Source organism: Panthera uncia, chromosome D1 (assembly GCF_023721935.1).
Source record: "Panthera uncia isolate 11264 chromosome D1, Puncia_PCG_1.0, whole genome shotgun sequence".
Classification (NCBI taxonomy): domain Eukaryota; kingdom Metazoa; phylum Chordata; class Mammalia; order Carnivora; family Felidae; genus Panthera; species Panthera uncia.
In genome coordinates this window covers 28720405-28737180 of record NC_064808.1, presented here as the reverse complement: position 1 = coordinate 28737180, position 16776 = coordinate 28720405, and the positions used below count along the sequence as shown (strand labels likewise).

Below are 16776 nucleotides of genomic sequence, written 5' to 3'. Positions count from 1 at the left end.
ACCAGCATCATCACCATCATCATGATCACCACCACCACCATCATCACCACCACCACCACCAACACAATCACTACCACCACCACCACCACCATCACCACCACCATCATGATCACCACCACCACCATCACAATCACTACCACCACCACTACAACCACCCCCCCCACCACCACCACCATCACCACCATCATCATGACCACCACCACCATCATCATCACCACCACCACCACCATCATCATCACTATCACCATCACCACCACCATCACCAAGACTACTGCCCTCTGCTCCTGTTCCAGGAGCAATTCCAGATTCAGGTGATAAACCCACAGGGCTTTGATACACTGTGGGCAATGAATCGTGATTGGCTGTGTAGTATGAAATTATTTAGTCAGTAGGTTAAGCATTAGACAACCTTGTCAACATTGTACAGAGAAATGAAAGCTCACAGCCTGTCTGGCTTACAGTCAGATATCTGTCCTCACAGGGGAGTTTAGTCTTCTCAAAAGAGAAAGAAAATTTACCTCCCAACCTTATATTCAAACCAAGGAGAAAAATTCAAAGTAGAGGGTAATTAAGATTCATATAAGTGGCAGGGAGAAAGGAGAGAAAACTGTTTAATTGTGCAACTTTACCCCATAAGAGGATAAAAAATGTGTTATTTCCTTCCTGCTCCTGAAATTTCAATAGAATATAAGGAACAAGTCAGGAAAAAAGTTTATTTCAGTTTCATAATGCACACAAACCTGTTGTAATAACATCTAAATCTGGTAGATCAATAATGCATGTGATAGTTAGCTGCTTAATTATTCATTTTGGATATACCAAATAGGGCTTTAAAACAAACTCCAGATGTGGATAGAGCTAGGAAATACAGGCAGTGTAATAAAAAATAAAAGTCATTTTTTCCCCAATGTAATTCTTTTATGGAGCATTGTAAAAATCTCCTCTAATTTTCAAAATTAGAAAGAGACACTCTGATTAAGAACTTTATATATAAGGGCGCCTGGGTGGCTCAGTCAGTTAAGCATCCGACTTCAGCTCAGGTCATGATCTCATGGTTGGTGGGTTCGAGCCCCGCATCAGGCTCTGTGCTGACAGCTCAGAGCCTGGAGCCTGCTTTGGATTCTGTGTCTCCCTCTCTCCCTCTCTGCCACTCCCCCACTCACACTCTATGTCTATCTCTCAAAAATAAACATTAACAAAAGGAACTTTATATATATATATATATATATATATTGACAATTATGTGTTTTACAGACTATTACAAGTGCTAAAATCAAATGCCCTATATATCCCATTTCAAAATACGTACATAAAAAGGGCATATATCACAATATAAAAACATCACAAGGTGACAAATAAAAATAAATGCTAGCATAAGAGCAGTAATCAAAGATATGTGATAAAAAAAAAGATTGTTGACAAATCAAAACAGAAGACTACTTGAAGGTTGCCGTATATGGTTGCAAAAGTTGTTGACTGAACAAAAGCAGCAGCCAAAGAGAGGAGTAGGAGCTGTGTGCCATTCAACAAACACGAATTCATCAGGTCCAGGGGACACCTCTTTACACTTGGTACAAAAGCACCTCACATACAAGCAGCAGCCCTAATCAGGAATAACATATTGGAAAACCTAAAACATTTCTAAACAAGAGTGCAAACTACTCCTGTTTCCTTCCCTAAGTAATGAAATAGATAAACAACAACAAGAATAAACAAAATCAAAGCCAGGTGTAGAGATCTAACTGTGAGTTTCGAAATGAACCCCCGTTTTAGGCTAAACTATAAATGCCTACTAACCAACCGTCTTTGAAGGAATCCTTCAACCCACAGCTCTGGAATGTGTCTTCAAGTTTCCAAAGGACTAACTCAGTCAGGCCAGAAACACCCAGAGACTCTGAGTGTAGAAGTTTCCAGTACCAGATTATTAAGACGCTTGATCTCATACTTAACACATTCTGCCCAGCAGCAGTCTAGCAGCCTTCCATCAAACAACCTAGTTTTTTTAGTTCATTGTACCTTGCAACTTCTCTGAAACTTGACATTAGATTCAAAGTAAGAAGTATAAAAATGTTAACTGAAAAATGATTAATAAACTGGGGCCACCCATGGGTGTGAGAAGTGCTGTCTATACATTAATGGGCCTTCTGGTACTTCACCTTGAACTCCACTCCACTTTCTGCTCCTGAGGCTAATGGCCTGCCCTGCATGCAGAACTGGCCGTACTGAATTACGTGGGCCAGGCTGCCATTATGTCCTCTTCTCTTTCATCTTCCTTGCACAACTCCAAATGAACATGTGTAGGGTGAGCTAATGATTTGCTACGTATCTCTGATGAGTACTATATTATTTGCATCATAATATTTTCATTTCTTCCCCCTGCACATAATGCCACGTTGACAGCAAGGTCAGTTAAGTTACTATAAGGGATTTTTAATGAAAACAATTATAAATTTAAAATAACTGTGTTTAAAGCACTTAACAGTCACTAGGGTCAAGTGATTACAGCAGTTACAAGACCCATGGGACATGTTCACACCAAAACAAAGTGAATAAATTACCTCAGCTGGCGCATGTAATCACTAAGTGACCACAGGGGTCAGGCAGAGTGGAACCCTGAACACTTTCACGCAAAACCAATAATGAAAATTTATCAGTCAAAAGGAGGGGGGGGGCATTGGGGGAACATCAAGAATTAGTGCATGCAGTGATAGACTGGAAGCAGACCTGACTCTCCATGCCACTTGAAGGGCCAGGAAAATGACATTTGAAAACCCAGGGGACAGCTGGAAAAAAAGATTCCAGGAAACAATACACAGGCAGGCTGGGAGGGGATAGGAGAGCTAAAGTGGAAGTGATCTATGCAGTATCAGCAGGTTCAAAGCCATACCAAGTTCAAAGCCATACCAAGGGTCACTTTAGTATAAAGATGAATGTCCTGATCCAGAAACCTGTGGTTGGATCTGGAAATGTATTCGGAGACTGCAATGTAAGACGATGAGGGATGTGATGTTAATAAAACGATCATCTCTAACATTTACATGGCACCTCATATCTTCTGAGGATGTACCTATTTCCCTTTGTTGTAGAGAAGAGGTGGCTGAAGGTCAGGGAAGCAACATGTTTTGTTCATGGAAGTACAACTAGTAAGTGAAGAAAACCAAACTTTTATCAAGGAGTCCCTATGAGCTCAAGATTCCACTGGAGTGTGCTCTCAGAAGACTCATAATCAAAAGAGGAGACAGGAAGCCCTAAAGTGATGTGTGCTCATGGTCTGAACACAGTATACAAGGGGGGGGAAGGGGTAACTACCAAGTGGGAAGGCAGGGCAGTTTCCCAACAGAGGTAACCTTTGAGTTGGGCCTTAAAGAATGAGCAAGAGCTCACAAAAGAAAGGAAGAAGACTGGCAAGCAGTGGGATCAACAGGAACAAATATTCAGTTATTTAGCAAAGATTTATTGAGTGCTTACTATGCATCCAGCACTGTCTGGGACCCCATCAGTGACAGGGAGCAAAAGAGACAGGCCCACTGTTCTCACAGAGCTTGCTTTCATTCATTTATCTGTTCTCTCAGTGCACATGTTCTGAGAAGCTCCCATGTGTCAGTAACTACTGTAGGTATAGAGAATACAGTGGTAAACAAGACAAGTCCAGACCCTCATGGAGCTTGCCTTCAGTGGAAGAAGAACAATAATACAACACAGAAGTAGGAAAAATAAGATCTTACCTAGGAGGTGGCATTTGAACAGAGACCACCCCCCAGACCAAAGAAACTAAGTACAAAGGTTCAAGGTGGGAACACCATGGACCAGAACATGGCTGTGGTCAGAGAAGGGGGAGCAAGGGAGAAAATGATAAGACAGAAGCCCAAAGAGCTAAGGAGAGAGCAGACAGAAGTATGGAGGGGAGTGAGGCTGGAGAGATAGATTACACCGGTTCATGAAGAGCCTTAAATATCACAATGGACTGCATCCCATCAGTTAATGGTTAGTAAAATACATTCCACAAAATATCAGTCTGGTGGGAAACCTCATGGAAAAGGCCTCTGGGCCTCCATCTCTGCATCCGTAAAAATGGTCATAACAGCATCAACCAACTTGAGTATTGTGGGTATTAAATGAGTTAATTCCTGTGAAGAGTCAGGCAATGGTGAGTGCTCAGTGATACAATGGTGAGTGTTATTATTCATATAAGATCCCAAGAAAGATGAATGGCAGGCTGGACCTTGGCAGTTTCTTTAGGCAGAGTGGAGGTCCGAAAGACACTTTCGGTGCCCGGGTTAACACTAATATCAATGGGAAGGGGAATTCAGGAGAATGAGCAGCAAGATTTGGAGAAGGTATTAATTCACCGGAGATATACTCGTTTTGAGATGTTTTGTGTACCTTCTGCAATCTATGGCAAAATACCTAGTCACTGGTTACATGCAATTATCTGCAGAGAGAGAAAGAGAGAGAGAGAGAGATAAAATCAGTACTCCGCTCCACAAATAAAAATCACAAAGAATAACAAGAAGCTCCCAGATTTTGGTACATAGAATTAACACAGGAAGACAAGCTGCCTCCCACCAGATAGAAAACAATGACCCTAAATCCTCGGCCCTCCACTAACAACCCTATGCAAAACTGGGTGAGATATTGAAGCGTTCTGAGTTCCAGTTGCCTAAAGAAAAAAGGGAAATCACACTGACAATCAGAGGCTGGATGTCAAGTGCAACGATCCGCTCTTTCATTCCCTTCTGCATTTTCAGTGCCTATCACAAAGCAGGACCTGGCCCTTAGAAGGCAGTTAGAATATATGCAAATAATCTTTTGAGGATGAAGTCCCTTCATGTTCTGGGAGACAAGGATCCTCCTCTAGGATTTAGCAATACCAGCTAATCCTTGAACAACGCAGGGGTTGGAGGGCCAACCCTCCACGCAGTGGAAAATCTGCACATAACTTTGACTCTCTGAAAATTTTAATGACTAACAGCTTATTCTTGACTGGGAGCCTTACTGATAATTTGAACAGTTGATTAACACGTTTAGTATGTATTATATGTATTATAGACTGTATTCTTACAATGATGTAAGCTAGAAAAATGTTATTAAATGTTATTAAGAAAAGCATAAGGAAGAGAAAATAATTTATAGTTCTGTAAAAAATCTGCATAAGTGGACCCGTGCAATTCAAAACCATGCCGTTCTAGGGTCAAATGTACATAATTTGGGGCTTCAGTTTTCCCTCTTCAATAAGATGGTTTGGAAAAGGTGGGAGACATTTTTGTTTCCAACAAACTCCTTTCCAAATTTTTTATTTTAAATAGTGACACAGTTATCATATGGTAAAATTCAAAAGGATTCCCCCTTTTCAGAGAGTGTTTATCCAGCCTTTTCTATTTAGCTGATGAAGTAATGGTGATATGTGTCCTGCCCATGTCTGTTTCTTTTTAAGAGATGGGGATTACTTCAGAAAAGGAGAAACCAGGAAGCTTTAGAACTGAAAGCTGGAAGAAGAGTGGAGTCAATGTCCAGTTCTTATGTTGACTCACAATGACCCTAGTCTGTCCTTCCACATTTCTGGATCTCCATTCATCCATCAGCAAGACATCAGCAATACTGTCTGCCCATATCAACTTCCCTGAACCATTATAAGCATTAATGATCTAATATACTCAAAGGTACTTTGAGTCCTTTGGAGGAAGGATGTCATATAAATTAGAAGCATTATAATTAATGTAATTTAAGAAAATGGCTGGCCATAACAAAGAGAATTAGGTTCACACAGATCACAAATGACCTAGTCATCATGTCCTCAGGTCACTAACGATCCTTCCTAATGGAACAAAATCCAATCTTACTTATTTGAGCATATTCAGTTGTTCTGTGTTTGGGTTCATTTTTCCCCCAAGAACCTTCTAAGTTCTATATCAAAATTGAACTGTGCTTTAAAAGTAATTTTGTCCTTATTGAAAAAATGTTTTATATATAAGCTAGACATAAAGCAATTCACTTTAGGGAAAAAGATTCTTCAATGTAAAAAAGGACAAGTAGATAATAAACATGAATCAACTGTTGTTTGGGTGAAGCAAATACAGTAGTACAGACGAGAAAACAGGCACTTTTTGAAATCCTACAATCTTCTATTAAGGAGAAAAAAAAGCAAAACCCTAAATAAATTCCTTAAAATAGAGGCTATTAAATAAATTATGACTTTAGAATGATAACTGGGAAAACCAAATTATGAATCAAAAGCTAAAAAGTACAGGATGTCAGGTATTGGTTTTTGTGAGCAGATTAAAGATTAAGAAACTTCTTTGATATTAAACTCTAAACATTAAGAATCAGGGAATTCTAGGCTCTAAGGAACTTTCTAGCACATTCTCCTCTGTAAATCATGGGAGAAGCATCTTGTTTGTTCTTAAAGCCTCCTAGAAAACTTTTTTTTAAATGTTTATTTATTTTTGAGATAGAAAGAGACAGAGTATGAATGCGGGAGGGTCAGAGAGAGAGGGAGACACAGAATCCGAAGCAGGCTCCAGGCTCTGAGCTGTCAGCACAGAGTCAGACCCGGGACTCGAACTCACGGACCGCGAGATCATGACCTGAGCCGAAGTCAGATGCTTAACCAACTGAGCCACCCAGGCACCCCGAAAACTTCTTTATTAGATATGACTCTTAAGTGGTAATAAAACTGTATCTCTATAAACATTCCAATGAGGCTCCCCTGCTCAAATCATTTCTGAAACTTTTTCATTGGGAACTGCTACGGACTTCTTTAGGGCATTGTATCACACCATTGTTATGTTTTGTTTTGTTTTGTTTTGTTTTTTAATTAAGGTATACTTGACATATAGCATTATATTAGCTTCAGGTATACAACATAAGGATTTGGTATTTGTATGAAACGCAAAATGATCACCTCGATGAGTCTAGCTGACATCTGTCCCCACACATAGTTGCAAATTTTTTTTTCTTGTGATGAGAACTTCTAAGTAACTTTCAAATATGTAATACTTGTATATAACTATCCTACAGCATACAGTATTGCACAATACTGTATTCCACTGTACTATGTAGCTATACTAGAGCATACAGTATTGTTAACTACAGTTATAACTGTACATTATACAGTTATAATGTTTCACATTATATCCCCATGACTCTATTCTGTTGCCATTATGTCACACCATTATTTTTTATTGCAAATGTGTATCTCAACTTACCCACTTCACAAGCTCCAGTTCCTAATAATTTTGTATTGTTTAAAAAAAGATAAGAAACCTTAAATGTGACCACCGTGCCTAGAAATCATTATGTGTAAGAGTTTAAACAGTAAATTGAAATCTGCCATCAATAATCTGGCTGAAGCCTGGTGTGCTGGAGTTTGTGAAAGAGGAGCCAGTGCACAGGAATGGTTCCCAGAAGGAGGGGCAGCGACACTGGGGAGGAGACGGGGTGTGCCAGATTAAAGATCAGGACAGGAGGGAGATGACAGGACACTGAGACGGAAGGGCAGGAAAAGGGCAGGCCTGGCCCCTCAGGGGTGTAGTTCAGAGGTAATCAGAATCTGAGGAGATGTCTGTGTGTGCTGGACCTGCAGTGCGTGTAAAGGAGACAGGGCCAGGTTTCTGGTGGCCACACGAGGCCAGGGTGCTCACCCTTTCCTCTGCTTCACAGGCAGAATGGGCCACAGGCCAGCAGATCACTATGGCATAAGAGACCATAAGGCCACTTTCCCTGAAGTTCTGCTCTCCCAGGGAGTAAGAGAAACCCACCAACAGGACAGGAAGAAGTCACGGCATGCTGAGTAACATAACAGAACAGGTAACACTTGCTGACCATTCACTAACTGTACGCATTGAGTATCCATTATATAATTTAACCTCGCAGCAATGCTTGTAGATTAGACACACTAAATATAGATACAAATACACAGATACAAACTTTTTTACAGACGAATAAATTGAAAATCACAGAATTAACAATGCTGAGAACAGGATTTAAACACAGACAGACAAAATCCAGTACTCATACTCTTAACTTTACACCATACCACCTTTTTATACTTCAGCACACACACATGCAATCATATACCACATAATAGGATACATGCCAGCTGTTAATAGAAGCTATCCGTGAACTATAAGATATACTGGTGATCTTATTTTCTTCACTGTACCATTATTTACATTTGTTCACAATGAGTGTGTAAGCTGTCACGATCAGAAGAAAAGAGTTTGCGGTCGTTTTTAAGAAGGCCTCAGAGGATGAAGATTTTCTGCCACTGAAGACATTCAAAACTATGTGACACAAACTTTCAAATACAGTGGAGTATTAGGGAGAAAGCATAGTCTTACCAGAGGGAAATTTGACAATCTAGAATAAAACCACTTTTTAAGGTATGCATCATTTGTAGCAACAATTCTACTGCTAGAATTATATAAATATAACTTAAGTTATACAAATATAACTTAAGGACGTTTGCAAGGAGAGCAGGTAGGATGTTTGTCACATCAGTCCAGATAATAAAAGAATGAAGACCAGGGCACCTGGGTGGCTCAGTCCATTGAGCACCTAACTCCTGATTTTGGCTCAGGACATGATCCCAGCGTCGTGGGACAGAGACTTGTGTTGGGCTCCTTGCTGAGTGTGGAGCCTGCTTAAGATTCACCGCCCGCCCCCGCCCCCCCGCCTGCCCCTCTCCCTAACTCATGCTCACACACTTTCTCTCTCTCTCAACTAAAAAAAAAAAAAAAAAAAAAAGAAAAATGAAGACATCTTAGGTGTCCAGTAACAGAGATCTGGCTAAATAAACCAGAGAGCACGCACACACACAGCAGAATGCTATGCTAATGCAGAGCACAATGTGTTAATTTTTTTTTAAGTTACAGGATAATATGCACAGTTCTATTAATTTTTAAAAATAGTCATTAAACAAAAAGCCTTTAAAGGGTGAATATTTGCTGCTATTGAGAATATTCAAAACAGAAACAGAAGGTGGAAAAATTTCTCTCAAATTCCATAACCAAATAGTAATTACTCTGAAGACTGGATTACAGAGGGATGTATATTTTCTACTTTGCATACATCGAACACTTGAATTTTTATACTACATGTGCGTTGTATTTATATAGAAAATATTCTTTTTTGGGAAAAAGTGTTTTAGTCATATTTATTGATGTGGAGAGTTATTTGTGATACTTTAAGATGAAAAGACACTATAAAACAGTACTAATATAAATTGCTATTTTGGTAAAAGGTGTGTGTGTGTAAATACCAACAGAAAACATTCTATAAAGATTCACACTAAAATGTTAACGGTGGTTATTTCTGGCCATGGGTAATTTTGTTTTCTTCTTTCACTTATCTCTATTTTCTAAGTTATCAGGCATGAACATGTATACAATGTATTATAAGAATAAAATAAATAACCCACCCAGACTGTGAAAATTTCTCCTAAAGACCAGCTCCAAAACTCTGGGCCAATAGCAAGATCACTGGAAAAGGGACTTAGTCTCCCAATGGGATTCTTCTGAAAGAAGCAAAATCAATTTACACATCTATTATCTGTGATGTTTGTTACAGCCACACTCTGTTACAACCATGTCTAATACAATGCTCCTGCAAATATGAATAACCTTCTTAACATTTTCCTTGGGAACATTTTCATTCTTCTTCTCAGGCCTAGGGAAACTGAAGCTAAAAGCTATTACATAACCACCAAGACCAAGGAAAAGTCATAATGAAAAGTTCATGGCATCGGCATTGGCACTGTGCTAAGAGGGATTCTGATAGACTAGACCATTCTATGTAAACTTCTGGCTGAAAGAATAGGCCACCCAAGAACTCTGTCTAATTTTAATAGGAAACGAAACAACAGCAAAACCTTTCTAAATATTTCTGCACAGTATAGAAGGATCATTAACAATAGCCAACCAGTTGTTATAAATACTTTGAGGAGGAAGAGAAAGAAAAGGAAGGGAGGGGAAAGACACTGCACATACAGAACTACAGAATTTTAAAGTTTAAGCCACAAGTCCAGGCAGAAAAAAAGTCTTGCATCTTTCTGTTCATGCATTCATTCCACGATTCAACAACCACTTCTGGGAACTATGTCTTAGGCCCTATACTCAGAACTGGGTATACAAAGAGCTCCCATTAGGCACATGCTTTTGTCTAGTAAGAAAGAGATGAGTAAACAATTACAGAACAACCATGAATGTGCAACACGCATATGCCATAATCAAGAAGTACCAAAAATATCCTGAAGAGGTGAGGACAGCAGGGATGAAATCAAGTGGACAGTGAAGAACACTTAAGAATATCAAAGAGGCACAGGTTGGAAGAGCACAGGGGCAAAGCGAAGGAAGACCACACATGGCCCAATGCCTCACAAAATGTACCTTTAGGCACATCAGTGGTTCAGAATTTACTACCAATAAAAATAATAGCATTGTAACTAGCAAGTATTTTATAGTTGGCAAGTTTATTTTTAAGCCACTTCTGTGATCAGCAGGCATTTGTGCCAAGAAGGAAAAGAAAATGCTATAATGGTTGAGTGGCTAGGTTCCTAGTTCAGCTCACCAAAGGCTATTCATTGGTGACATTACCTGTAGCATATCTGACCTCACATAGTAATGGGACACTAGGATTTAACTATTACTTTAAAAAGAATTTCTTTGGGAAAGATGTATCCGTCTCTCTTTCCCACAACTCTGCAGTCCCTGGAAATAAGAAGCCACATGTCTCCCTGACCCTGGGCTGGTTCCCTTGAAGACAGCCCCACAGGTGGCAGCTGGGTAGGGAGAAGGGTGGGTGTTCTGGGAGATGGAGAACTGGGGTGTCTGATCCACCAGACTTGGGACAAGTGAAAAACAGGATTCTGGTGCCTCCCTCAGGGTGGCAGAGATGGAAATTTAAAGTTTTATTCTCCAACCCATGGCAGAGATTTCAGAGGAAAGGGGCTAACAGGGCAACAGCAGCAGCTGTCAGAATATACTGGTGTTTTTGAATTCAAGTGCTACTAAGTGGGAAAGATTTGCCCACAGAAGTAAAGATTTTCAGGCTCCAGTCAGTGGCTATTCATTTCAAGGACTGAATGAGTGCGATGAAATGCTAATGTCACAACATAATTTAGACATCCCTTGGAGTTTATGTGTCTGGCTGCATCTTCAGTATTCTTTATATTTACTTTCTTGTAAGTTACTGCTATCGAAATTGTCTACACCAAATGGTAAGAATGCTTCTCCACCTCATAACACCCTCCCACCAGCCAGCTCACATACAGAGGCGGTTTTAACGTGACATACACCCACCTTAGACCCTCAGCCTCCACATGTGTGAGTGTATGTGTTAAGGGAGGCAGTTAATCAAAAAACCACCATTTCACCCAAGATATGGTCCCTCCAGCATGGATCCTAAGCCCCAGATTGGGAATAGAGAAAGACAAGAGGACACGCTTAGAAAATGGAATCTGATGGCCTCAAGTTCAAATCCTGAGGTTATCTCCTAGTTGCTGTGATCATAATCATAGATGAGTGAACTTCAAGTCTCAGTTTCCTCATAAGTACAAAAGAAGCTAATACTAGCTTGCTCATAAGTAATAGAAGCTACTTCATCACTTATTGTGAGGACTGCATAAATGATATATGTAATTTGGGGATGAAGAACAGGTATATACACCTCAGTTTCCTCATAAGTACAAAAGAAGCTAATACTAGCTTGCTCATAAGTAATAGAAGCTACTTCATCACTTATTGTGAGGACTGCATAAATGATATATGTAATTTGGGGATGAAGAACAGGTATATACACAAATAATACATGTTAGTTCAACCATGCTCCCCATTCAAGTTCTAGTCCCCATGTGGCCATTTATTATCTCAGTGACCCTGGGTAATTCATGTGCTCTCCAACCTCAGTTTCCCCTTCTCTCAAATTAGAAGCCAGGAGCTCTGAGGGCTCTAAAAGTCCTAGAGTTCAGTCCAGTAAGGGAGGCTTGTTTTTGGTTTCTACTCTTAACACTCTTTGGTGCTCCCTCTTACAATCTTGATCATTCTTTAAATCCATGGTGCCAGTCCCTTCTGATTTTTGGATATTTTGCCTCTGGCTCTGTTGTCTTCCTCTACCTTATTTGTTGAAAGTTGTCTACAGGCCAGGACTGTGTTAAGACTAGTCCACACTTGGGGCGCCTGGGTGGCTCAGTGAGTTGAGCGTCCCACTTGGGCTCGGGTCATGATCTCACAGTTTGTGAGTTCGAGACCCCTGTTGGACTCTGTGCTGACAGCTCAGAGCCTCGAGCCTGCTTCAGATTCTGTCTCCTTCACTCTCTGCCCCTCCCTCGCTTGCATTCTGTTTCTCTTTTTCTCTTTCTCTCTCTCTCTCAAAAATAAACATTAAAAAAAATTAAAAAAAAAAAAAAAAGAATGGTCCAAGCTTTATCACAGAGTGCATATGCACAACCACCATGGGGTATATTATTACTATACCCACTTTACAGAAGAGAAAAATCAAGGCTCAAGAGTTAAACAACTTATGAAAGGTAGGGAATTCAAAACTGGTTTTTCCCAGCTGCTTGTTATCTTTACATGGTATATTACATTTCCAAGTTTGACTGTACCTAGTTTGAGCTCTATCTTCTTATGACCATGTGCTGTGCTAGCTTACCTCATAAATCACTTTGTATTAATAACTGGGTGTTACACCTGCCAGGTGGCCTATGTCCAAATTAACCAGGACCCATCATCTCTGAACCAATAGGAAATTCTCAGGTCCTGCAGCTGGTAGGTCAGGGTGAGATTCAAGACTAGTAGGACTTAAATACATCTTTCAAATAACAGCATATGGTCAAACAGCTAACTCAACTTCCAAATGAAACTGCTAGAAACTACTGTGTTTTAGTTCAAGCCTAAAGTGCAAGCTTACCAGCTGCTTCAAAAGCCTACTCTTAATAGCACAGAGTGGTAACAGAAAAGGGCTCACACTTTGGGATCAGACAACCCCAGGTTGACTAGCCAAGTGAACCTGAGTGGATTTCTTAACCTCTCTGGGCTTATCTATTAAATGATGTTCGGTAAGATAACCCACCTTAGCCTCAGGTTCCCCATCTGCAAAATGGGATAACATTTACAACCTTATAGGGATGGCATGAGGACAGAAGGAATGCTTGGCCTTGTAGTACAAACAGATTAGCCTGCTGGAGAATAAGGGAAGCTGGTGGGATGATCAGATCATTTCCAATCATTGAGGTAGTCTCGAGCAGAAAGTTTGGAAATGAATTAGAGGTTCACTGAACTTGAAGGGCCTGCCAAGATCTGTAAGGACTCATGCCAGTGAGAGTTGGATGCCTTATTCTGACAAAAGCCCTAGACTGATGTAACCCTTGCCTCCACTCTGCTAGGTCATCTGGCAGCAGTTGCTAGCAGCACTTTTTTCAGGTGAAAGGCTTCCATTGAGCCAAGTGGTAGAGTGTAATCTCACATCATCTCTCATTCTTCAGCACCATAAGGCAGCAAGGGTAACTGAGCTATTCTGGGCCTTCCCTGTGAGATCCCAACTTTATCCATAGCCCATGGGCTCCCTTTGGCCTCATGTTCTGAAGCCTTTTCTGAGACATCTTCCTTCTGCCTCACGAGATCAGAGGCGACATGTGAAGACAAGGAACTGATCGTGCAAATGGACCTCAGCATTTTATTTCCTTATCATTTTATTTCCTTAGTTACGGCACATTTCCATTTACAGAGTACTTTCCCTTATAAAATCTCCCAGTGTTTACTTCTAATCTACTAAATAACTCCTCTGACCTCTTCTTGTTTTTACCCTTTAAATATCTGTTGATGGTCCATTCACCACATTCCCCATTCAATTATTAATGGCCCACAAAAACTTACTAGCAGCAATCATTTACTGATTAATCTGCACAACAATCCAGAAAGACAGGTAGTATTAATCCTTAGTTCTGCAGAGGGAAACCAAGGGGAAAAGAGAGGTTAACTCAGTTGCCCAAGGTCAGTGGCTAAACAAGATTATAACCAGGATCTATCCCGTCTTGTATCTCTGTAAACACTTCCCACAGAGCTATTCCCTTTCTTTCCAATCAACATGGTCAAGGCAGCTAGATCATTCCTGTGTTTCAGTTTTACAGAACAGTTTTGAACTGTCAAGATTCAACCTCAAGTAATTTTGCCTGCTAACAGTTCATAAATAAAAGTTGCTAAAATTAAGAGATAACAGTACTTGAAAGCCAATTTTACAAAAGCAAAAGATGAGTGAAAAGATCTGGATTATAGACCCAGCTCTGCCACAAGGAGACTCTGAGAGTCCCATAACTTCTCTGTATCTCTGAGTTATCTATAAAAATGAGAGTATGCTGAATGTTATTTAAGGTACCCTGCTGTTTGAGATGACGCAATAGCTACTAAAAGAGCATGAAATATAAAGCTCCAATATCCAACGCTGCCGAGATCATGGTGAAATCAGTATATCCATTCATTGCTAATGAAGTACAGAGCTACAATCCCCTTGGAAAGCAAGACATCAACATACAGCAAAAACCATGAAGAATTTCATGTCCTTTTACTTGGTAATTTAACTCCTACAGTGTTTTACCCTAAGAAATAAATCAATAGAAGCCAAAAGACATACACAAATGAAAATGCAAATTTCAGTGCCAGCAATCAGAGGAAAAATTACCAATTTCAATATTCATTTTTAAAGGGATGTCTCATTAAATAAACCCACAGAACCATATTAATGTCATGTTGCTATTTAAAAGGATGAACGTGAAAATTATGCAAAGTCATTGAAAATCATGTCAATACTATTAAATGAAAATAGCCAGAAGTAAAAGAGCAGGTATGTACTCTGATGTCAACTACATAAAATGTGGATAGATGTGCAAGGTCACGGGAAAACTCAAAATAGTCATGTCAGTAGTTAGGCTTATTTTTTTGAAATATTTTAAGTGTTTTTAATGAATGTTGTTTTTCCATTAACAAATACATTTTATCATTTCATCAATTATTTAAAATTTTCTCAACCCCTGCCTTAATTTAGCTTGATGGAAAATGAATTTTAAACTTTCTGCCTAAATCTCCTGAGTAATTTTTATTGGCTGACGTATTATTCATGACATTATTCTTCCAGAGTGATTTCTGCTCTTTACTATATAATTCTTTAGTGTCTTCAGAGATTCTAAAATCTCAGAACCCCTGCCTTCTTTCCCTCACCTAAGAGGATTCTTTAAAAGATGTGTCATCTAATCTAGCTATGAATAACTCCATGATTGCCTTGCAATGTTAATATTTGGCAACTGCCTGACCCAGCAGCCAATATTTTTCCATAACCTCGACCTGCGGGTGCCCATACAGGAGCCACAAAGTTGCCATTATCCTTTTCTCGGTGTATATAGGATGGATTTCAAGTTTGGGGAGCTTTACAGCAGGACAGCTTATCTTTTCAGGAGTTTTAGGACACCCTCTAGTTCCCTTGGGAAAGTTGCTCCCAAGCAGTACTGGACCCTCCCTTCATATAAGGACTTTCACATCCTCCTTCATTTCTTAGAAATGCTCTCTTACTAGTAGGTCATCTGTACCTCTTTGCTCATAATATCTGGGAAAGATTGCAGAGCCAATGAATTAAAAATATGATTCTAGGTCTCATGTGTGCCAATGAATGCCCTCATTAAAGCAGCATGAGTGAGATGAGATGGGTTTCAAAGCTTTCCGTCCCTTTGCCCCAGAGCCGCTGAGGCCAGGCACTGAAAGGATGCACAGTAAAATTAAATATCTAAAAATTCATCTTTAATTAACAGAATTGGATTAAAGCTAGACACCACCGCATATCATACGAGAAATGGCTGAGCTGGCTTCCAAGTGCTCTAATTCAATTAGGACGCAGTGAGTGACACTCGGACGGGAAAGGTTAATTGGGGGCGCCAGAACGCAATCATTCCTTACCTAACCAGTCATTAAACTTCTTAACCTCTGAGGGCAGTCCCAGCTCGGTGAAATCGCCTGTGTGGAGAAGGATGTCCCCATAAGGCATCTGGATACCATCTGTTCTGGAGTGTGTGTCTGAGATGCAGACAAACCGCGTGTGGCCCGCTGGTTTTGGAGTGTCATATGGGATGGGGTCGACCCTAAAGTAGACATAACAGATCCCATAACAGTTAAATATATTAGAACCCTTGTAATTGTCATTGCACATACATATCGATTGTTATCCGTGAACACGCCCAAACTGATGCAAAGGCAGAAGGGCCCGTTGTAACAAGGGAGACTTTGGGGTGCAAAGGAGAAAGCATCACCCATCTACAACTCCACTGAGCAAATTCAAAAAGGCTTACTTACCTGGTAGGAGAATTAAAAGGAAAGGATATCTTACATGTAGGATCAGAAATAACCCAGGAAACTGGCAGAGTGATGAATGGTGAAGTTTAGGGATATTGAACCCCAACTGGGGAAGCAAAATTATGCTATTTTCTCTCATCATGTTCCAATTGATCCCACTCCTCATTAAGAAATGGATAACTACATTTATTCCTTCTTAAACATGCATAACTTAAGCAATGAACTAATTTAGGGAGAACACTCAGCACATGCTTTGCCAACTGAGATGTGGAGAGATCTAGATAGTGCTTATATTTAATTTCCTTTCCACAACCATTCAACACCTGTATCTTCTTGTTTTTGCTAAGTGATTCACAAATCAAACCGTGGGGAGAGAAGGTGATGTCAAAATGGCAGGACTGAAAAGAAAAACATCGACTGTTGAAAGAACTTTGTCAAGCTCCTT

General features: G+C 40.0%; 1 protein-coding gene across 3 annotated transcripts in view; it reads right to left on the bottom strand.

The window, feature by feature from the left end:
- MPPED2 (metallophosphoesterase domain containing 2) overlaps positions 1-16776 on the bottom strand; it is a 173519-nt gene that overhangs the window by 108879 nt on the left and 47864 nt on the right. For all 3 annotated transcript variants that reach the window (XM_049648870.1, XM_049648865.1, XM_049648877.1), the window contains exon 3: positions 15939-16120. In XM_049648870.1, coding sequence (XP_049504827.1) covers positions 15939-16120 — 182 coding nt within the window. The remainder of the gene's footprint in view (positions 1-15938; positions 16121-16776) is intronic.